The 24,258-nt window shown below is 38.8% G+C and overlaps 1 protein-coding gene across 2 annotated transcripts in view; it reads right to left on the reverse strand.

Annotated features, from left to right (window-relative positions):
- Window positions 1-24,258, reverse strand: part of RBKS (ribokinase) — a 66,127-nt gene that overhangs the window by 7,252 nt on the left and 34,617 nt on the right. For both annotated transcript variants that reach the window (XM_042827749.1, XM_042827759.1), the window contains 2 exons: window positions 21,041-21,132; window positions 11,361-11,549 (listed from right to left, as the gene is read on the reverse strand). In XM_042827749.1, the coding sequence (XP_042683683.1) occupies window positions 11,361-11,549; window positions 21,041-21,132 (281 nt within the window). The remainder of the gene's footprint in view (window positions 1-11,360; window positions 11,550-21,040; window positions 21,133-24,258) is intronic.

The raw sequence follows: 24,258 nt of genomic DNA on the forward strand, positions 1-24,258 counted from the left end.
AGGAATGTTTTCAATTTAGAATATGTTTCGGTGTAAATTTTCATTTTAAACTTCCATTAGCTTTTTGCCTTGGTACCTGGTTCTTCCTTGTTCTCACACTTGAACTACGATCTGTGACCTCCTTTCATTTGAACTAAAAGTTTATACCTAACAGAGAAACTCAAAAACAGCACAGGAAATACTCCAGAAGTGTGTTTTTTTTCTTTTTCTCGAGTACATATAGGAAACTTATGACATATAAAACACACTATTGGAAAACTCTTATTACACTTCAGCTCAATCCAAATCTCTCCAGCGGCACTGTTGCAGAGAACAGCTTATATACCAAGATGTGTCAACACCAGGGATGCACGCAGACATTGCTGCTAACGGAGATAAACCACTACTTTCAGCTGAACATGCTGCAGAAGCTGCAGATACTTTTCCCAGAGTTTGAGCTTGGATGGAATCAAAGAGTTGTGGTAGAAGTTCAGCACTAAATATAGCAGCTTCTCAGGATGAAGGTTGACTTGTACTCCTCAGACTGGTTTATCAAGCCCCAACAACACACAGCTACTCTCCTACCCTAATCACAAGCTCCACGTTTATCACTTCCTTGAGAAGTACTTCACTCCCTTCGTTATTCATGTCACACTCGGGCCAACTTGCAATTTGTCTCTAACAAAGCACAAACTTGGGTGTTAATTCACAAATTTAATGTAATGAACAAATGAAATTAGAGCCCGAGCCCTGCCCAGAATACGTTCTGATAGTACGCTGCAAATACTGGCAGTGTGTTTCCCCACTGAGCTCCCCAGCCAGGAGAGAATTGGCCAAATTGTGTGCAGCTGTGTTACCCAGTGTCACATCAGGGGCTGACCTAGCTCCAGGACCCCACCATCTAGCAGCCAGGTCAGAGGGGGAAACCTTGCAGGGCAATTTCACTAGCCACATGAGCTTTTTCTTCTCTCAAACTGTGAGAAATGCCAAAATACTCTTAGTGATCCCATGTAATCTGATGAGATGTAGTCAGAATGACAAAACTGCCATCTCGCCTGGAATTGATCAAAAAAACATTCTTTTTTTGCACGAAAGCTCCATATGCTCGAATGCCTCTTTTAAAACCACAGTATCTAGCCTTTGTTGGCTGGCCACTGCTCCCGCCTACCTCTGAACTACATATCCTGGAAAAAAAACCAAACCCAAAACTTGAGGAGTTTTTTTGTCTGAGCTCACTCTAGCATTGTCCTCTTGCCAGCTCCCCGCATTTTTTTCTGACTGAGCTTGCCTCAGCTTTTTGAAGAGCGCTCTAGTTGCACCTCCTCTATGGAAGTTAGCAAGGTGTGACCTACAAGCCAGAAATGCTTGCTCCAGAACTTTGTTCCCTTTACAGACCCACTCCACTGTCCTTCACATATGGGGCAAACGTACAGAGAAAAAGAGCTCCCTGCTGACTCATGGCCTTCAGCACTGTGTTCCCTGTAAAATGTTGTGGGCTTTTTTTTTCCCCCAAGAAACACTAACTGCTTAATGAACTTGGCAATGGGATCATAGGTACCAGTAATGTGGCACAAACTTCCAGAGACCTTCTTATCTTTTTCCCTGTATTTTGTATCTATTTATACTTTCAAACTAATAGAAATGATAAACCTTAAAGCCTCTTGGGCAGCTGGCAAACACTGTTGCCAGACCTTGAGAATATGCTTTTTTGCAGCTGAGTTTGTTCTAGAAGAGCTTATTTTATATCTAGATGTCTACCTGCACACGTAGAAGTACAAAACAAAGCCCTGAAGAAAGTGACAAAAACATGCTCAACTGAAAACTGTTGATTAAACACACTGCCATAGATTATCGCCATCGCTCACCAAAGCTTAATGTTTTTAGCTCCCTTCCATTTGCCTGGTTGAAGCTATAAAAGAATTCTGTCCATGGGACAGGCTACAAAGGATTGATTCCTTTACTCCTGATAAGAAGTAAGTGCGGCATTTTCTGTGGTTAGAATGAGCAAAAGCAAGAAGCATGATTTCCCCATTACTCTCATTTCTCTGTTCTTGTTCTTTTGAAAACCTAATTATGCAATATCACCAATCCAACGCAAACCTTTCTGGTTTGTGTAGTGACCAAAATTACCATAGAAAACTCTGTTGGGGAAATCAGGTCTTAGTTCAGTATCGCCATTACTGCAATTGGCATTTCTTGGTAATTAAGTAGAACCAAGTGGAGCTGGGTTTGCCTTCCCTTTCACCACACTCAGAACCGATTTGAACACATTGAGAAGACAAGGAGGTTATTTTCTACAACAGCCAGGGTGACACCTGGTTCTGCAGAGACCAGCTTTAGAGAAGAAAAGGAGACGTGACATTTGTAAGCTAACCATAAATGCAAAAGGTAAAAAACGACAAATAGTTTAGCTAAGAATATGCAGCACTGTTACACAGTGGATCACATTTTCAACTTCCTACGGCACAGGCCAGAAAAAGATACTTGGGAAGGTGACGCTCTGGATGTGCCAGAAGCGCCAGCTTCCAGTGGCTATTTTTAACTGTGGGAATTTAATTAGAAAGGATGGCTGCTCACAGTTGGTCTTCCTTCCTCTCAGCTCTTTACGCAAATCAGACATCCCAGTTAAGTGCCATTACAAGTAACTCTATCTTGTATGTTGGTGTTGATGGCATAAAATCTCAACTCAAGGGTGAGCTATGTGTCTAGGACCAAATTTTCCTGAGGACATCCTCTCGGTGGAGAGGCTGTGTTGGTTTCACCATAAAGACAAGAGGAATGGTGCAAATCAAGAAAAGGGATGCGGCACATTCTGCTGCAATGATTCTGATTTGTGTTGCAAGCCACAGTTAGCCCAAGAGAAGAAATAAAAGAGTCATTTCCTAATTTATTCTCAACCTGTATAAATTATACCGTCGTTTCAATTTACAAAAGCAGCCAAGAAGTGAGATGGCAAAAAGACAACTTCGAGATATTTCTGAACTCAGCTTCCCCAAACCTCATCAGCATGTAATCTCAGGCCCAAAGGTCTATGCTGTACGTTTCTTGCATTCTGGCTCCATAATAAAACACTTGGCTTGATGCATAACAGCTGTCAGTATCTCTCCCTCTTTCTGTCCAGACTTGGGTTAACCTCCCAACTAGAGTACTTCTCAGTATGGCAATAGTGCAGCCTCAGCACCTGTCATCGTAGCACATTGCTACAATCCTCTTGCAGCCCCTCCAAGAAGCATCCAATGCAAAGCAACTATTGCATACTTTCTCATTTATGTGGATGTCTATGATGATAACCCAGTTCTAAAAGAACATCAGTTGACACCCTGACAACATTCTGTCTCCAGTACTAATTTCCTTTACAGAGAAGCACAGACAAGAAGTTACGGTTTTATCAAGGGAAGCAGGTTTGCCTGCCACAGACAAACAGTCCCTGTCTGCTTTTGTTCCTCATCTGCAAAACAGAGGACAGAATTGTACTTGGCCTGATGCTGCAAGTACAGAAGTAGTAAGCAATGTAAAGTGTTTAGCAACTTTATGTATATGTAGACACGTATACTGAACAAATCAGTAGGATGCAATGGTACAAAATGTGATGACATTATACTGATGGTGTGTTCCTTGGCTGCAAAACCAAATAATTTTTAGTGTCACTACAGTAACTGAGACAGAAATTCAGTTTTATATGAGGTTTTTGCTGCATGGCACTCTGCAATCTTAGAAAACTTAATATTGGTTTTAATCTTCTCTTCTAGTCTACATTTTCATTAAGTAATCCCCTTGTAATTCAAAGCAATTTTGTGGCAAATGCTAATACTGCTTTGGGCCCACTTCTCCCTGTCAGCTGTATCTCTGTTAAATTATGCATTTCCATCTGGAAAGAAACTGCACAGGACTGTAGGCTCTCATCCACTTAGAGTCAGGAATGGAGAGGGATTTAATTAGATGCTCCGTGGTTGAGAAAAGGACTAGAGCAAAGCCTGGGTGGTCTGTGGAATCTTCCACTGGAAAACAAGGCTGCAAATTGTTAAGGTACAAGCCTGCTTCTGTTTGCTCGTTATGTTTACAATGTTTGTACTTACCGATTAACATAAACAGTTACTAAGCAGATAAACAGTGTTTCCTCCCATGACAATGTTGTGTAGAAGTTCAGAGAGTAGCAATACATGCCTGTGCTTCATTTTTGGCCATGTAACCCCAACCCTCTACCTACCTTGAAGCAGAACAATTTTAGCCAGCGCTTCATATCTGACATTGGTAACATTTTCATCTCTATTCTTCCTATCTGTAAAGTGAAGATAATAGAGCCTTCTTTTCTCAAAAGGGAAAGAGGGAGCATCCAACTTGCAAAAGTAATAGCTCTCCACATCTCATTTGGCAGCCATTGCAAATGGAGGCATCAGTGCAATTTCTCTTGTCCCCCATTGCGTACACACACGCACACCACTGACCAAGTCTGCAAAAACTGAAGTGTGTTGAGAAGGCCTGAATCAGGAGCAGAAAATTGCGATGAGCCAAGCAACTCCCATCTACACTTAACTGTGAGTCAACTCAAATGCAGTGATTTCAGTCATGTGCCCTTTCACAGTTCAGCTGAACTTTACAACATAATAGATGCAGCTTTAAATAGATTTACAGTGCAGATTGCTGATTGGAGTGTCTGGCAAATTAATTTATTCTTCATGGTTTTTCTGGTTCAAAATTCAATGGATTCCATATTTGTAAAAGAGAGAATGCAGAAACTGGGCTATGACTGAAACTAAACTTATTTATTAACCTATTTTGGTTGCACATTAAAGAAAGGAAGCTATTGTGCTGTTGGTTTGCGGGATGCTAATGGGCAGTCTGGGTATAATTACTCTGTGTTGGTGTGTGAATAAACCCCACTGATATATGAGTTGTCTGCCCAATAGTAACTTTTTCACTTTCCTTGAAAGAGAAGATAGAGAAAAAAAAAAAAAAGGAAAGAGAAAAAGAAAAAAAAATACAAAGGAAATGGAGAATGCAGAGGAAAGGGGTGAAAAAGAAGAAAAAAATAGGCAAAGAGAAAAGAAAAAGGGATAAGAAAAAGAAGAAAAAAGAGAAAAAGAAGAAAGAAAAAAATAGGGAAAAGGAGAAACAGAGAAAAGGAAAAAAAAGAGTTAAAGAAAAATAAAAATAAAAAGGAAAAAGAAGGAAAGAGCTTGCCCTTTGTAGCCATTTTAATCCTTTGTACTGTATCTTTGGATAGGAAGAGGTTAAACACCAACAACATTTTTCTCTTCTTAGCAAGTTACAGAACTGTGCATCAGACACATCGTCTGCCAAATGCTTCATTTACTACCAGCTGCATTTTTACTTTGTTGAGAGATAACTGAAATAAAATCACTGTTCTCTGTGCAAACGGCATGCTAAATAATGTATGGCTACAAGATTATTAAATAGCAAAGGCATTTGATAATATTAGAGTCAACCACAAGTCCCACTTCTGCTGATGCACAGAATTTTGAGTAATTAGTCACTGCACGGAGTGTTGTATTTATATCCCCTTGAGCCTCAGACGTTAGGCCACAAAGTCAGGAGACAAAGAATTGCTGTTATTAGGAGGACTGTTTTGGATTTATTTATATTCTAAGGCTTTACTTCAGTGTCCACTTCACTCCCTGGGCTCAGGCTTCCTCCAAACCAGAAGATACAGTTAAGTCAGAGAATTTTAGTGTAAACCATATTTTGACAGACAAGACCTCTCAACTTCAAGCAAAAGAACTTCAATGAGTTTGTAATGCCCCCAGAGCAGCACAACTGGCCTGAGGTTATGTGACAAGCCTGGGAAAAGGCCTCCTAGATTCTGTCCTGATCTCAAACAGACTTCTCATGGTTTATATGCAACACATTAATAGAAGCTCCAATTTATGGATAGATAAATCGGGATACAAAGAGGACAAGTAACTCTTCCAAGGATTTACAGCAAGTCTTTGGCAGAGACCCGCAAATCTTACTCAGTCCTTTGTTTAAATCAGTAAACCACACTGCCTTCTTTAGACCGCAATTACTGCACAGGCCTGAATACTGTGACATATCTAAAATTATATAGCTGTGCACTTGGACGAGGCTTTTTTGAAATAAAGATTGTATGACACCCTCAGAGCCGAACACAAAGCTGCTCAGTGAGCGCTCTGCTGCTTAAAGACAGCCTTCTAAATCCCCTCCCATCATAAAAGAGCTAGATTTAATATACTGTAAGAGAGAAACTTAATAGGATTTGAACATAAAACTTCTGACAAATTCATATGGTAGCAACGAGCCTTCCTTTTGGAGAACTGACATGAAAAAATAATAGTAACTTTTATGATTATGACAAATAGTGTGTATCATCCAACTCTGAGAACGCCGCGCAGGCTACGCAGAATGAATTATACACTGTCAAATTTCAGGCATAACTGAGTCGATTAAATTTGAATTTTAGCATGTCTCAGAACTGTGCTGCTTCTTTATAAGCATGTCATCACAACCAGTGGTGACACACTTATCGTATGGTGACACACAAGAAAGGCATACTTATTGTACGGTGACTTACATTTCCTCAGCTTTCTGCAGTAGGTTGTGCACTCTCTTTACCTGGAAGGCACAGCTAGACAGGGTAGATGCTAGTAGTACAAGAAATCTAATGATTGTGCCTAGAAAAACCTTGAAATTAAACCACCCAAGTTCTTAATGAGATTTAAAAGAGGTAGCAGGGACTTGTGATTACTGGGGCACCACAGAGATTCCAAATTTTCGTCTAAATATTGTGTGCTCAAGTGTCTCCATCTGCCTTTGCAGAGAACACATCCATCCCCAACCCAGACATGCAGATTCATTATCTTCTGATTCTAAGCTTGCAGATGCAGGACCTTTGTGCACACCTGCCCGTGGACACCTAAAGGTCAAGCAGAAGCTGAACATCTTATGCACATCAGCTACACTGTATTTTTAAAATACTGAATGGGGTGGAAATTATGTTACCCAAACTGATGCAAGCATGTATGGATGTTATTCAGCATCCTGATTCAAACTGGGGTCTGGAGCAAACCACAGGTTACAAAAAGTAGCCCTGGAGTGCTTCCCTCCCCAGAGTGACCTCAGGGCTGCAGCCTGGAAATCCGGACTTGTGGTAGGGCAGCTCTTACTTGCACAGAGAGTGCTCCATTTTCCACTAAAGCCTCACACAGGAGAGATTCAGCCTGCCCAGAGCATTGCCCTAGGCCTCTGGGCTGCCTTGCCTGTGGAGGAGACCTGGCACGGCCAACCCTCCCAAGGCACCAGAGCCCAGGGCTCCAACGTAACCCAAATGACCCTCTCAAACTCAGACTCCAGAGCCTGGGGCTCCTAGGAGTCCTGGTGGCCTCCACCATGCCCACTTGCAGATGCCAGGCCTCTGCTCCTCCAGTGAGTGATGGCAGCAACCACTGAGGCTCGGCTCTGTCCCTGGCTGCTGCTTGATGCTGTCGGCTCGGTGAGATCCCATAATGCTTTTTGAAAATGGAACTAATCTGACTGCTGGCCAAATTCCAGCTTTGGGTAATTACATTCTTCTGACAAATTTTTCTTGGCAGTGTCAACAGAATATAATTAGTAAATGTAAATAGATGTAAACAGTGCTGTAAATTACGCTTTGTGTGATTGTCAGAAGCTGAGGGAGATAGCAGGGGTGAAGGTGCAGAAAGAGCAGAGCACTGTACCCCAGCATGCACGATGTGGCGGCCATCCCTGTCAGCAGGCTGGGCATGCCTCTGCCACAACAGTGCGTGCGTGGCAGCAGCAGATGTCACAACCCGGGTTCACTGTGTGGCTCATCATACAGATCACCGGCTTTACCTCAAGTACCATTTTGACCTGACAGTGTTCGGTCATGTCCCACAGCTGTGCTCACAAGCAGCTGCTGTGCTCCACCTCAGCTGCGCTTCTGCTCCAGCAGCAGGCGAATGGCTTCCAAAGACACACACACGCAACTGCAGAACACGTGTGCATCAAAGTATTGATTGCTATGAAATGCTTATCAAATTTGTCAGTGGCTTGTGCAACCTTCTGCCACTGAGGAACTGTCATATGAATGGAATTACATAATTAACTCTCAAACCGATTTCAATGTACCTAATTTCAGGTAAAGTAGAAATAGCTTCTACCAAAAATAAAGGCATATTTTTAACTACATGTAGCTAAGTAGCTGTAACAGCAGCTATATAGACTAATGAAAAGAGATTACAACGTGTATTTTAGTTTTCTTCTGTTATCTATATATTATTACGTATTGTGTATCAAATGTCAAAATAGCTAGCAGAAGCCAGCAAAGTGAAGGGAAAGTTTATTTTTTTAACAAAACCTTATTGCATTATTTAGCTATAATCGGAGAAACAGATGTTACAGCTTTACAATACTGTGTCTTGCAAAACTTCCTTCTAAATGACTATTCGTGCTCTACATGTTTTGGACTGTGCATGGAGAGCTCTGCTAACAGTTATGGGAAGCATCGCATACATTAGTAAAACCCACATTAAGATAATTAGTGCTAAAAAGAATCAACAAGCTTTTTTTTTTTTCTTTTTCTTTATAGTATTGATTTAGTGTGGGTGAGAAATGCCAGATTTTCAGTCTTGAAGATTCATGTTCCACCACAGAGCAGGAGATGGAGCCAGCTTTTCTCAGTGTTCTGCCAATAAACTCTCTGATTAACCATCTCACGAGCTAGGCAGGAGATCCAGGCTTTATCGTCTTTGATCCTTAGTCTCTCTAACAGACCTAGAGAATAGGGGACTGCCTGGGACAAGGAACTCTAATCTTGTATCTCTGTGGCTGTACCTACCCTAACATTTTCTCAGCAGCAATTTTCAATATTGTTGACAATGAAAATGATCAGGAGGCAGTACTGAAGCTGCACTGTTGCAGAGGTGACTCGGGCAGAGATCTATGGGGAAACTTTTTACAGCAGAGGAGGGCTTTGTGCCTCATTTTGTAACTTATGTATATCCTCTAAACTGCAAACTCCATTCTAATACATACTGTTTCCATAAGGGCCCTGTAACCTTTAAAAATCCAATGAAGGGTTTTACATATCACTGAAATCTTTGTTTGATGGTAACTTTACCTTCTGCAGATCCAAGCAATGCCAATACACAGAACATGTGTAATCACAGAAATGTGATTGGATTACAGCAGCTTAAAAAAATTACAGCCCAGTCCCTCAAAACTTTGCTTACTGCTAAATTGTAGGCTTAGACCATGTGCATGAACAGCTCTGACTACACTGCGGATGGGCATTTCTTGCTAAACCACCACAACTTGAGTTTATTCTCTTGGGAAAGGAGCCACTGTAGCTATGCATATGAGAAGAGTAACATGTCTTATTAGAACTTTCAGTACTTCCTTTAGTTGCAGAGGTAGGCAGGTTAGTTGAGGATGATATTATTTTGTTTGAGGTTTAGTAGGGTTGCTTTAAAACCACTTGCTTTCAGGCAAAGTGATAATCAGTCTAAGCAGTATAAGACTTTTATAGTGGAAGGCCAACACATCTTTTTTTCATTCAATCTGCAAGAATAAACTGAGCACAGCTGTTTTACTGAAAACAACCCACTGGTATTTAAGCAGATTAACAAAATTAACTGTGAAAATCCTCTGCTATAGGAAAGCCAATAACCTGTTGGCCACAAGGAGGCAGGGCAAGGATTCAGTAAACTCAAGTAATTGCTTTTATGTAAAAGAAAGAAAAAAGAAAAAAGAAAAAAAAATGAGTGTTAAATTAGTTCAGTCATGAAACTCTGAACTGCTAGGGAAGATAAAAAGCACTTTCCAGTCAGTGTGTGGTTTCAGGATTGCTGTTTTAGACCAACAGCAGCAAATATCTTAAGATATTAAACAATAGCTTATGTGGCAGCAATTTTCCGCTTCTTTTGAAGGAGCACATCACACATGTTTTTTCTTCATCACTTCTGTGTGATGTGCACTAGAAAAGAAGGCTCACATGCTGAGCTTTGATAGCAAGGGTGGATTTACCAAAAGAGAGCAAGAAGCCATACAGTCAAGTTCTCAACATTTTGTTCCAAAGCTAATAAATCCTGCTTCTTAGCAAGCATCGAGGCTGGGAGCTCTATCTTTCATTGCAGCACTTCTAATTCTGGACTAAAAGTAGGCAGGTAGGCGTCTGTGTACCTTACCAGGTACCTTACAGTACAGTACAGGACCATTTCCTCTATTTAGAATTGTAGGGCACTCCAAAATGAACTCTAACTCAAGTTCAAACTTCTAAATGACAAAAGGGGCAAAAGGTGACACAGTATTCATGTATCGAAAAGAATTACATTTAACAGTGAAACAAAACCTTCCGCAGTATTAACATATAACACTCCAGATCTATCAGCGATGTTCAGTTTCATATGTGACTGTACTGCAAGCTCTGCCACTGTGTGCTACTGAGCTAGGTAATTTCAGCCCCTGTGCCTCTGTTTTCTCATCTTTTAAACAGTTGCTTTTCTTCTTTGTGAAGCAGTATGAGGTCCACGGATAAAAAACATGCTAAGAGAACTAGTTATTATTAATGCAATTCAGATATGGAATGCACCAGATGGTAAAATCTCCAGGATTTTAATGAACTATTGTAACAGAACATATGTAATATGACGTTATTGTAAGAGGCATTTAAATGTATAGTTAGTACATACAACGTGACCTGCTCTGCTCTCTGTAACTCCACTGGAATTATTTTGGATTTATGTCAGATAATACTAGGAACACAAAATAGCCCCATATGTGCAATGTGGTAAGGTTTTCATAGCAATGCAATCTTAACTATTGCCTTTCCTGTTTTTAGTTTTTGCCTAATGGCAAAGAATAAGCTATTATTCATTAGCTAGCATCATAAAACAGTTAATTGTGAAGCAGCAAGAACTTTTCCTTCTTATTAACTATATTCTGTAAAGATTATGTCTTTGATACACCTTATGCTACATTTGGACAGCAACTCATGCTTGTGTCAAAAGAGCCAAACATTCAGTTTCAGGTTGTTAGGGCAGTAATATCTCCTTTTTCCCACAGCACTGGAGTTCTGGACGTTATGGATAACACACGTGGGGAAGTGTGAACTGCAGCTCAGGCCACTGGCATGGCACATTATAGTCAGAGGCAGGTACTGACTTCAGTACAGGAAAACATGGAGATACTCTCATGCATAATAATTCTAGCATATCTACAATACAGACTATAAAACTGAAGTGAACTGACATTTAATATACGAGAGGCTGGAAGCAAGCTATCAATTTCACATCATAAATTAACCTTTGTACTCGTGCCCAAAGATTTGGCTGATTACTCATTGCCATCCCTTAGTGCTTAAGCAGTCTTTTCCAAAGCAAGGCAGTTAAACCACAAAAACGTACCGTAGTGTCCACAGCCCTGACCTTCTCAGCAGGAACGTGCTTTGGAATGGGTTCTTCTACTGATATCATCATGCAGCCTTCTGCTCCAAGAGTAACAATTACGAGCTTACACCCTCTTTCTAACAGCATGCGTCCCACCTTTTCAGCATCTTCAAGGTTGCCAACTGGGATGCCCGTTAAAATTTCCGCCTGGAAAATAACCCACGCAAATGAAAATCATAATCTGATAGCATTCAGTTTTGGACAGCAGTTGCTTTTGAAAACAGTACTTAATATCATTTTAGAAATGTGTCTTATGAGATGATCATGAAACCACTTCCTACGCTGATATTCAGCTATGTCATGCTCCTTGTTTGAAATCAGCATGTACTTCAGGCACAGAAGATTAGTAGAGAGCAGCCTAGGCAGAGACACAGGAAGCATGGGTTCTGTTCTAGCTTCTACAATTTGCCTCCCATGCAACCTTTACCAAATCACATTTCTCCTGCATGCCCTGGTTTCTTCATTCTGAAACGGACACAATGACACAGTCTTGGAAAAGCATTTTGCTGTCTAGTGTGAAAATGCTACACGGCAGCTCAGTCACTACTCTTGGGGGATATTTATCACTATACAAGACACCTTTTACAGTTCTCAGGGTTCAGCTAGTGAGAAATCTCTTCAAGGAAAAAAAAACAAAAACACAAAAGTGCTCAACTGGTAAACTTGACCACTGCGTTTACTTTAATGTGTATTTTTAGATAAGAATACCTAAAAGTCATCTGAAGCTCTCTTTGGGCAAAGGCCCATCACAAGATGATTATATATTTGAGTTATGGACATGTCCATAGCCCTCTGCCAGGGCTGAGACTCTTTTGTGTTGGCCCTGTACAAACAGAGATAAAATTCTCTTCTAACAGATGGTGACCCTGAGTCAACTTCTCCCAGTTGGCTCTTAAAATTAATCTCTTCTAGTTCCACGCACCTAAAAGCAAAATTCCCCAAAAATCTGCAGTGAAGACTTCAGAACTAAACATCCTTTTCTTCACTTCACACATTTTCCTGATGGCATCTCATTTGCCATGTACTTTTTTTTGGCAAATGATCCGTGACAAGAGTCGGACAGGAAGAAAAGGAAAATACAGTGTGTTTTAACTGAAACAGTCTAGCAAGCAGTATTCCTCCTGCCTACTAGAGTATGACTTATTTGTAGATAAACTGGCACACTGTATACTGTTGTCTTTACTATATATTGTCTCGCTTGTCTGAGAAGAGGGAAGTCGTACTTTATCTTGAAATACAAGACTGCTGCTTCCTGAATAACGCAGTCTGAAGCAGTTTCAAATAACCATCTATTAACTGGACATAACTTTCATGGTCTTGGGGCTTGTTTTCAGTAGAAAACTTACTTTGGAACCTTTTCACCAGCTACGCGTCCTAACTTCTACCACATGGACAACTCAGCTTCCTGGGAAACAGCTGCTGAAATATTTCAAACTACCTTTCTCTGCATTACAGAAACTTGAAATCAGCACGCATATTTCTTGCCGAAACAGAACATACAACACAGTGGTTGAACAACTGCTCCAGAAGTACAGGCATGCTTGTCCTGCAGAGGGAGGCAGGGCAGACAGCTGGGGACAGGAACTACTACAGCCATCCCCAAGCAAGCCGCCCCCAGTTGTGACTCAGAGGCCTCACAGCTTGCCACTGTCATTTCCTGTGTTTCAGCCTGACCCAGAACAGAGAAGTCACCCTTAGGCTCCGAAGGGCCAGCATATGCCAACGCACTGCCTTAGGGTTTGTATTATCATGAACAGAGTACCTACTGGTTTTAATTTTGGAACTGACAGGATCTAGTCCTGCAGTCCCTACTGAGACAAACACACAGATGTTTTCAGGAGCTGTTAATTTGATAACTACAAGGCAGGATTCAATGTGGCAAGACTCGGTGGGTATAACATGTATACACAATTTAAAACTTTTTTTTTTTTTTAAGCCACACTGATCCCAGACAAAAATAAAGTAAGGTTTAGATTATAAGGTAGCAAATAATTCTACTCAGTTTTTTCTTTGGCAAGTCACCACACTGATGAAAATTTTCTTGCAGCAGAAACTATTTAGACAAATTAGATGTATTTAAGTTTTTTAAAGAGTATAAAAGTATTTTCAAATACGAGAATTTGTTTCAAAAATACCCAACCAAGCATTTTGAATACATTGTCATGCAAGGTTTGCAAGGAATCAGTACACCAATAATGGCTTTGGAGTGACTAGGGACATATAACAAATAGTATTAAAATACACATAGTCTATTCTGATAACCAAGAGACTGAGTTGTCTGTGTCTCTTACTGAATTTAGAGATCTCAGGAGCAGGAACTGTGTGTTCCCATATTCATAATACTTAGCACAAGAACAAAAATGGATTACCAAAATGCACACACTACTCCTTGAATTAAACTGACTACAGGAATTTATAACGTACTTCAATGATGTGCAGTAATTCCAAACGTTCAACATGTTGTAAAGTCTCAAGGAAGAAAATGGATGTGGTTATGGAAAAGAAACAGTCCAACTTTGGCTTATTCACCTGGAGTTTACACTTCCTTAAGCTTATGAGAAAGATAAATATTTAAATATAATATTCTTCCTAATGAGACATATATTGTGTAACGTACCCCTTTTTGTGATAGCTGTGCCCCAAGCCAACAGGATTTTTTGTCTGGGTTGTGAAAAGTTATGTGGGGACTGATAATGTGACAGGTTTCGCAGAAACCTTTCTTCTTGCCTTCATACTGCTTACACCAATAAACACATTTATTTTGAACCAAAGTCTGTATAAAAGTAGATCTTCAGTTGCTTGCAACTGTTATCATCTAACTCATCTATAGCAGGATTGTAAAACTAAAACACTCTGGAACAAGCTGGAAGAACCATAAAAGCAGCAGAAGCCAGACAGATTTTGTGCCAATAATTAGAGATTGCTGTAAATGTCAACTGATGTTAAATACTGTGGTTAGATTTTAAGTTCCTCCCTCCAGTAGAATCTTATAAAAAAAAAAAAAGAAAAAAAAAAAGGCAAAACAAAACAAACTACAGTGCAACTGAAGGAAATAACTAATATTTAGGTAAAGGAAAAAAATTAAATAACAATACTAAAAGTTCAGAGTGGACATTTGCCACAGCACTGTACAGAAGAGCAGCAAATACGTAAATTTATTTTCCTGTGCTGGTCTCATGAAGCTCCTCACTTAGATGGCGTAACTAAAGCTAGAGGACATTCCACAAACCTGCTGTCAGAAATAAATAAATAAATAAATAAATATATATATATAATTAAACTACAGAGAATTTTCCATATTTTGTTTACAAAAGTAGAAGAAAAATTTATCTGAAGCTTTTAACTGATACAAAGGTTCTTGGCAATACTCCTCATTATTCTCTGTTAATTATTCTTGTCTCTTTAGACTGTGGAGTCTAGTTGCAGTACGCTGACACAAATCAGCACTGATACAGAAAAAAAATGGTCCTGCTTTGCCTTTCACTCCTGTCCACATGGCCCATTCTCTTGTGCAAGCACAGCTATTTGTGTGGCCAGGAAACAAGCTGGATTGAAAAGCAGATCTGTGCTAAAATTAAGCCCAAACTAAAATAAGATAAAGTGAAACAATTGACTCCTTTCAACATCAGTACTAGTTTGCACTGGCTAAAAGTGATAAAGAAACCACGATGTAGATCTTTGCCAAGTGTTTCTAGCAGTGGTGCATGCAGGGCACTCCATGGCCTACACAGCCTCTTTCAGGGAAAAGTGCTGGATCCTCTTGCCTGGCATTTGTGAGACCAAATCTTCAGGACAATCTAGTCTTGAGATCCCTGGCAGAAGTAAGACACTGACATACTACACAAGCCCAGTGGGAGGCCAGCAAAACAGGTAGGGACCAGAGAGTAGGACATACAAGCAGTGGCTGGGAGAAGCAGCTCTGTTCAGCCTCAAAAACCTAAGGCTAGGGAGAGATCTAATTGCTGGCTACAACAATTTAATGTGTGTATAATAGAGAAGAGAGAACCACTCTTCTTGGAGCTGCACAAGAATAGGGCTAGACTCAACTGGCACAAGCTGGAACATGGAAAATTCCAGCATTAGGAAAAACTTTTTCACTACCAGAGTGATGCAGCACTCGAGCAGGTATCCAAAACAGGGCACGGGCTCCCCATCCTCGGAGATTCAAAACTTGAAAGGAGAAACCCTGAGTGATCTGACCGAAGCTAGCACTTCTTCACCAGGACTGAGATCTCCAGAGGCTTGTTCCTACTCAACAAATAGAAACTGATGAGATGACAAAAAATGTGAACTCTTCAGTGAGAAGTCCATCTTTGGCTTTAGTATCCACGAAGCACCTAGCACAAGGCAACTTTGCAAACGTTGCCAGGAATAGAAATCATAATAATAAGCAAACTACCAGGCTTAAGGCTAACTTATCTAAAATTACATATGACAATTTAAAATACTTTTAATGTTAAGTATTTATATACAGTAAGCCAGTTGGCTACAAACTTGGCTGTATCTGATTTCTAAGATTTCTTTGAGAATGACAGAAAAAGAACTTGATCTTGTTAATTCTAACACATGATGAGTCCCAGAGAAGTAGTGAGAGACAGTTTTGGTATATATACAATTGCAAGATCAGGCCATAAGCCAAGCTAATTCCAGTTGTTTCAAATTATAAAACTTTTATATACATACATGAAGAAATACTTATGCTAGAGTAATTAAAAACTGATTGAAATGAATTGGCTTGAAGCTATTCTCTCCTCTCCCAAAAGTAACATCTTTCATTTTAGACTAAATATGGGAAATTTCATAGTTTCCAGCAACAGATAAAATAGACAAAGTTGGAATTTAAATTTAAATATACTGTGAATTTCCAGCAACTTCTATGTAAGAAGAAATAGTAGCTTTCCTTTACTTACAGGAAAGGCAAATTCCTGAGACTATCTCTATTATTAACCAGTCTATATTAATAAGCAAGATCTCAGATGTCCTGCTCTAGGACTTCAGATACAGTTGTATAAGCTTGATATTCTCTGAATCTTGTAAAAGCCATTGCTGTCTACTGATTTTGGACATACTAACAAGAATTTCCATTATTAATATTTCTTTCAAAAATGTTTCAACCTCAACTAATAGACAATAGCTCAAAGGAAGCAAAATGATAGTATCTATTATTTTGTAATATTTTTATACATCTTGCAGCTTTCTTTAAGAAAATTAGCCATGAATTTATATTTAGATGTACTTTTTCTACCATCAAAACCCTTAAGTATGCTGTCAGCATTTAATTAAACATTTGCTAGGCCCTTCTTACTTAGATCAGGAGTCTGATATCCATTTTACATTAGGAAGAAAGAAGTTCCCAGTGTTGCATTAAAAATAGCCTGACATGCTAAATCATTTGCTGCAACCATTTAGGAGTTTTCCTTCTCCTGAAGGGCTCTTCAGTATTCTCTGAGCAGAGAAGCAGCTGTTCTTCAAAATGTTTAGGACCAAATTCAAATTGCTGACATGCAATATATTTTGGTTCCTAACCTGCAGGGCTCTGTAATTGCACGCACACACTAAATAAGAAAAACAACACATGAACTCTATTGACATTGTGGTTGTGCCTAGGGCCATACTACAGTAAGGAAAAAAAAAATGGAAAGAAAAAAAAAAAGGTAAGCATTCCAAAGAACTCTTCTTGTATAGGGTTGTTTCTTTTTCAACATTTATAGCAGACTGAGAAGAACAACCATTGGTTTTCACTTAGATGACATTGGATACATTTATTTTTCATTAGAAGAATTAAGGGAATGGAGAACTAGCACATTCCTGCACAAACCTCAGGGATTAGGCTGTGCTGCATCTGGGAATTAACAAACTAGTCTCAACAAGCTTGATCTTTCTGGGAAAAGATAAAACTGAACTACAGGCTAAGCAAAGAAAGAACTGATAACCTTGCAAGATTTGTTCTGAGTTTTTTTCTTCATGAACCACATAAAAAGAAAGCAATGTCAGACATTAAAAAAATATTATTGCAACAAGCAAGAGTGAAAAGAACAGCTTGTGAAGAGCCTTCTAGACAAACTAATGGTAGATAATTCACTGATAGTATAATTTTGTTTGCTTCCCTGTAGCACATAAATCCATAAGAACAAGCCGTGCTGTTATATCAGATACTGCATGTGATTTCATTAAATCCTAAAGCAGTTAATGAAGAATAGAGTACAAAGTGTGATGCATTTGATACTTACACATTTGAGACTCAAAATCCCAAGATTGTATAAAACTGTAGCTGACATTTTTAAATTTTTATTCTGTGACAAAGGTATCACAGATCAAAGCTGCTGACCAGTGTGGAAGTAAACAATAGAGATTTCTGACTCAGTAATAATTCAGCTAATCACAAGGACTATTCCCTTTTACTCATCTCTAGCAAAACAAACGCTCCACACCATCTGTGAAATGTCTTAGGCTCGATGGCTAGCTCTCTGCTCCACAGCTAGCACAGTTCTGTTACAAATATATTCACATGATATCCACAGAGTACAGGACTTCATAACATAAAGCTGTTTTTTGATGAAGAATAAAGATTAAAATATTTAGGTAAAATTATATGATAAATACCTGTAAATTTAAATTCATAAGAAAGCCAAACCAAGTAACAATTAAAATCGGTGAAAATTTAATCTTGTCTTAGCATATGTGTCTGTGTTAAAAAGAATGTTTTAGAACCAGCTGACCTGCATAGCTCTAAAGAGTTCATCTTTAAATCTGAGACAATTTGTTGAGAGCTATTAAAGGGCTTACTAATGATAAGGCAGAAATAAAATACTAGTTTTCAAGTAGTACTTAAAAATGCTGAATAACAAAAGATCTGCAAAAGAGGTAAGCCTGGAACATAAATGGGGTTTTGGTTAGAAGAAAATTATTTGAGGCTCAGAAATACCAAAGAGGAGCAGCAACGGAGCTGGAACCAAACATCTCAAGAAAGCAGATGTAAGCAGCATATTCAATAAATGTGGCCACAGAGGATTAAAAACAAAACAACCACCAAACCTATAAAATAAGAATGGACACAGTGGGTTAGAGCAAAGGTCCATCTCATTCAATTCCTTTTTTCTGGCTATGAGGACTACCTGATACTGAGGGAAAGAAGAAAAGAAAGCTGTGAGACCTTTCCCCAGTATGTATTCTGGACCATCAAAGTGGAAGGTAATTCCTAATTTAAGAAGTTGAAGGAAATGCAGATGGATGAATGGAGAAAACCATCATTATTTTAAGATTAGCAGATTCAACTCATTGCTTTTAAATGGCATGTAGAGATGTGACCGGTAACCTTTATTTGGATATGTAAACATTTATTTCTATATTAAACTTCTCAAATGCATACATTACAGTGATCTGAAATCAAAGAAAGTAATGAAATAAACAGAAAACAGATGGCACATGAATATATAACAATTACTAAAAGAAAAAAAAAGATCTTTTGATTTTGGGATATAAGAAAAACAAGTGCTTCATTGCTTCATTTTTCCTTTTTTCTCAGCAAAAAGAAAGGAAAAATGGCAATAATTCATCCTTGAACATCAACTCAATAACAAACCAGACATAGAGAGGATGAAGTAAAATATAATTGATTATTAAAAAGATGGTAACGTAATTCATTTCATTGCAAAATATGAGAAGGTTATTGCTAAAAGCAATTATTTATGTGCAGTTCTGTGTTCTCAGAATATGCTGTAGGGGTCCCACAGCTCAATCTGTTCTCCCATGATATGGCTGGCAGGAACTTTCATAGGTCTATCATACCCATAAATTCAGAAGAGAGAAGCCTTTTAAACAGCACTGAATTCATTTACCTGACTGCAGGAAGTGATCCCAGCCATCTTCAAACGGTAATCACTTTTTAAAAGAAAATAGCAGAAAAGAATGCAAACTGTACCCCCAGCTCCATGGGTGGGTACAAAGGTGGATGAGTGAGCAGGGATCTATTGTAATTATGCACCTGTATTTCTAGTTCTCCCCATAGAGTAATTTTCTTTTCTCCATGTGGTGGTAATAATAATATGCTCTGGCTCCAGCAAGTAAAACTTCTCAAAGAATGTTTCTTTCAAGACTGTCCTCTAGCAATAATAAAGGGAAAACTTTAACATGTGTGCTGCAAAGAGCAACGAGAGAAAAGTCAGGAACAGACAAGTAATGAAAACCAAAGTTTTGTGTCTAACACATGGGGGATAAGTTTTCTCAAGGGGAAAAAAAAAAAAGCTAGTGACATGATGAAAAAAAAGCAAACAGTGAATGACATGTATTAAATTGATGGGAGAATATGGATGTTCTCAGCCCAAAATGCATGCTGTAGCCCATTTAACCAGTCCAGGGGCATGGTTCAGGCATAAAAGAGTTTCCTGAAAGCATGAAGAAAACAATATGGGTGTCCCAAATGAAAACAAATACTTTGTCTTATCATTCTCACTGTCACATATAACTGAATGCTGATGGCTCTGATAACCACAAATTATACTGCTTCCAACTATACTGGAAGCTTTGCCTACCAGAATCTGGAGGGGCCACAGCATCTCCCACCTTGAAAGAAATGTTTGGCTCATTCCTGAGTACTGTGGTGTATCTGAAATGGAGACGTGTATTGGAACATTTCAGAATAAAATTCCAATGTCAGCTTGGATTAATTAGAACCTTGAATGCTTGAAGACTCATGAACTGAGGACTTCTGATAAAGTTTGTAAAAGGTCTTCACAGAAATTTCAAAAGAGGGTAACTGAGCCTTATTTTGGCAGACACAGTCATCAGACAAAAAAAAAAGTCATATAGAAAACAGGGCTATGCTTTTAGCCCTCCCCTCTCCTCTACCCACAGGTACCATGTTCGCTGCAGAAATCCTGTTTGCTGCAGATCACTATAACTATGATCAGGGCATGGTTTCTATCTGCTGTGTTGCTTCTCACACATTCCTGTTTATATAAAGAGAGAGTGAAGAGAAGGAATACAGCATGCTTTATGTTAATAAATAAGAAATTAAAACCAAGGCTTTGTGAGATGCGCTTAATTTGTCTCTTGTGACAAAAATAATTTGCTTGGGGAGAAATAAAATGCTTGAATTAGAAAAGAGCGGGAAAGATGGAAAGAAAAAGAGAAAAGGCACAGTTGAAGGGCCAGAGAAACAGACTCACTGCAAACAGATCTGACAGGAAGAGGCATATGAAGCTGCTATTTACCATCAAGTGCAGCGTGCATGCATCACCTCCTGGCAAGCGAGTTTAAAACTGTCAGAACGCTACGGCTAGCGCACTGCTGCTAATCATATCAAGGGACCGCAGAACGAGGACAAGGATCTATTTTAATATTTACCACTCAGTACTAGCATCTTAGTGTCCTTTTATGGATTTGTTTTACTCATCTACTTGTAAGGGAGGCTGGATACAACTTTCCTGCTGGAAACAATTAATTTAATTTTGAATGTAATTGAAATGAATTCTAGAATATTCCTCTTTACTCATTAAGTCAGGGATTAAACCTGTTACCTCCAGAAACCCTATGGAGGAGGAACACAGCTTAGTTTTTCTGCTCCCCATGCTGCATTTCTGAGAACAGAATCCCCCTTAAATTTTAGTGGTGAAGACTCCTTCATATATGATCATTACCTCAGTTTCATTGCAGCAGAAGATGTCAGAATGGGTATAAAATTCTGGATCTAGGTCAGCAAGGGCAGGAGCAGGGTTAAACAAGGTTTTTACTGAAAAAAAAATGGAAAAAAGTCTAAACCTCTAGCATTTAAGATAAACACAACACCTGGAATATCATTGTGGTTAATACCTTCCAAGATTGCATTCACAGCTCCCAGTGTTTAGCATTAAATGCAAATGACTCTCATTTTCTATGTCTTCATTTTATAGAACTGCTAGAAGTTTTATTATATTAAAATTCCCATCTAATTAATGTTCAGTCACATAATAGGAACATGACAGACAAGTAACAGGAAAAAAAAAGCAACAAATTATTAATTAAAAAAAAAAACAGCACAGGAAAAGTCTTAAGCAAATACAAATTGTTTAACTGATGGTTCTTCTTAGAGGATTTTAACAGGTTTTACAAGAACCTATTTAGTTCTAGATTTTTTTCTATGTTGTTATCTGCATTCTATACATGAAGAGACAGGGATATAGACTAATGAAGGACGTGTCCAGACAGGGATTTAAATGTGGTTTTGAATGTGTTACCTAACTTGTTCAAACTGCCACACTGTAAAACTCTAGTGTAGACAAAGCACTGTATATTTTTAATATGTTATCTGGCAGAGCTAAAACCTTAGCTAAGGTATGGTAGAATATGTTAGTTAACCTAATCCGAAACTGTAGCCTAAGGCTCTGTGTAACAGTAGAAAAGGTTTGTCATGAGGACAGAGTGTAAGGGACTTCACTGGTAATACAGGAAGTCCTCAGAGTTAGTTTCTCATTTTGCCAATGTTATGTTGAATGCTGCTGTCTTTTAACTACACGGCCATCGCTTTTATATAAAGTGCACTCTCTTACTTGAGAAATATTGCAAGTGATCAAATCTTCCAATTTAGATGTCTGTATTTTCAGCCCTATATGTTTATTTAGACTCTAAGCTATAGTACACGGACACCCAGAACACTTCTGAATCCCACTTAGCTCCCTAAAGAGAAAGATCCTCAAAGCTTTCCGAAATCTCAGCTCCAAGAAGTTTAGTGGATACTCATTTTGATTAATACTTCAGAAAGTTGCCTGTGACTTTATCATGTCTATTTGTCTCGTTAAAAATAATCTTATTTAAAGCACAAAGGCATTTACTCAGAAGTCAGAAAATGTCAGAATTAGGATTTCCAGTAAAATCTTCATTTGGCTCCCTTACATTATTACAATACAGTATGTATTATAATAAACTCTTTAATTATATGATCACATACCACTGAAAAACAGCATGTGAACACTTAATTAAAGACTGCAACCTAATATATATGCAGAAAAGAGACAAATTAAGCTTTCATAGGCAAACTTAACTCTTACACTTCCTATTTTCTGAATTGCCACCCTAATTAAGTTTTTTTTATTTAAAAAAAAATAAATATTTAAGGTATACATTCATAAGCAAAACAAACAAAAAACTCCAACAAACAGTACATACTGAAAAACAAACTCAGTCCTATAGTATTATAATGACATATACAATGGTCATGAACAGCACTAGAAGTGTTCCAGCTTGGGCTTTAAGTAATGCAGACTCATCATGAACAGGTTGGAATATGTTGGTATTATGTAGTTCACTCCCATGTTTAATATTTGCTGAGCCACTGGGGAGATGGAAGAACCTTAAGATTGTCTTTCAGTCTGTGAAAAACAGGACTTGTGTTCCCCTTAGGAACACCAGATTATTTTCTGCCCAATCTCTGCCTTTCCATTTGCCAAGATCCATTCTCCTAACATACTTTCCATTCTTAATAGTACAAATACAGAAGAGACAAAGCTGGGTTGGAATGGTGGGGGGGAAGCATAGATTTCAGACATGGGAAGCATAAAAGGAATTAATTTTTTGAGATGTCAGAGGAAGAAGGAAGAGAACTGAAAGGAGAACCTCTATTTCCTTGGTCTCCAAGAGATCGATATCAGTGTAAAAGAAGCTGCTTAGGATCAGAGTCAGGAATGACTCTGAAAGTCTGTGTTGAAGGTAGTTACCTTCCAAAAGCAGGTAACACAGTAAAAATTAGGCAGATTTCCATACTGTAAAGTCTTATCTTTAAATGAAATCTCCCTTGGTATCAAGTCTTTACTAAGTTTTGAGGTAGCCAGTCTACACCTTTTAAAGGCACGTAGACTGGATGGCAGTTTTCCATGGCCTAGTTTCTGAAGCCACTGTCTTGGCAGAATTCTACAAATAATTTAACCACGGATAAACAGCTTGTATGAAAAACTGCAACCCATGATTAAAAAGTTGAAGCACTTGATCTACTTGAAAGTGACATACAACCTTAATAGCTGAAGCTGCTTCCAGACCTGGTTAATGCCATTCTTCCCTACAGTGTTAACAGGCTGGAGTTATCTGTCTTTATATAGAGTTATCTGTCATTTATAGAGCTTGGCATTACAGGAGCCTGAAAACCGCTTTACAGACTTTGGTGCACGATAATATTTTGCCCATAAATGAAGTGGTTCTCCTCTTGGAAGCAGCATGTGGCCATTACAACCTAACATTTTCCAATCAGACTTCCACTGCAATTTATACCTACTTAGGTTATTCACAACCCCTCCCTTCCTTCCTTCTTGCCTTTCCTTCACCCTGAGATTGTCTTCAACAATCAGTGCTACAATTACAGGATGTCAGAACACGAGATGTCTCCCTCTCTAACAAATCTGTGTCATGTGCACTAAACAGAGCAAAGGGGTTTTGCCTGAGCATCCATATTCTTTCTCCATCTTAATGGTTATTTTGTTTCAGTAAGAATGAAGAAAAAACAGGCAAAAAAAAACCAACCTTGAAGCTGTGGTTTGAGACATCTGGATATGCATCTGTTCAACAAAAATACTGCACATCCTAACACACATTACTGCATTATACATGAGCGTATAGCAGGCTAAAAAAAAAAAAGAAAATTGCATTAACAATTTAGAATTGGCTAAGGATGGATTTTTACAATGCTACAAACTCAGCTGTTTATTTAAATTTGACTGCATCACGACATGTGAACATGTGTAGCCAGTTGCTTTATAGCAGAAGCAACCCAAACTCTGCTGACACAAGACCTGCACAATGACAGCAGACTGACAGCACAGAACTAGTGCTGGCCCACAGTTACCACAATCTCTCCTCAATATGTTGTGTTCTCTGCAGTTGCTAAATGCCT

Source organism: Centrocercus urophasianus, unplaced genomic scaffold, assembly GCF_019232065.1.
Source record: "Centrocercus urophasianus isolate 14NV4802_14NV808 unplaced genomic scaffold, USGS_Curo_1.0 seq_10, whole genome shotgun sequence".
Classification (NCBI taxonomy): Eukaryota; Metazoa; Chordata; class Aves; order Galliformes; family Phasianidae; genus Centrocercus; species Centrocercus urophasianus.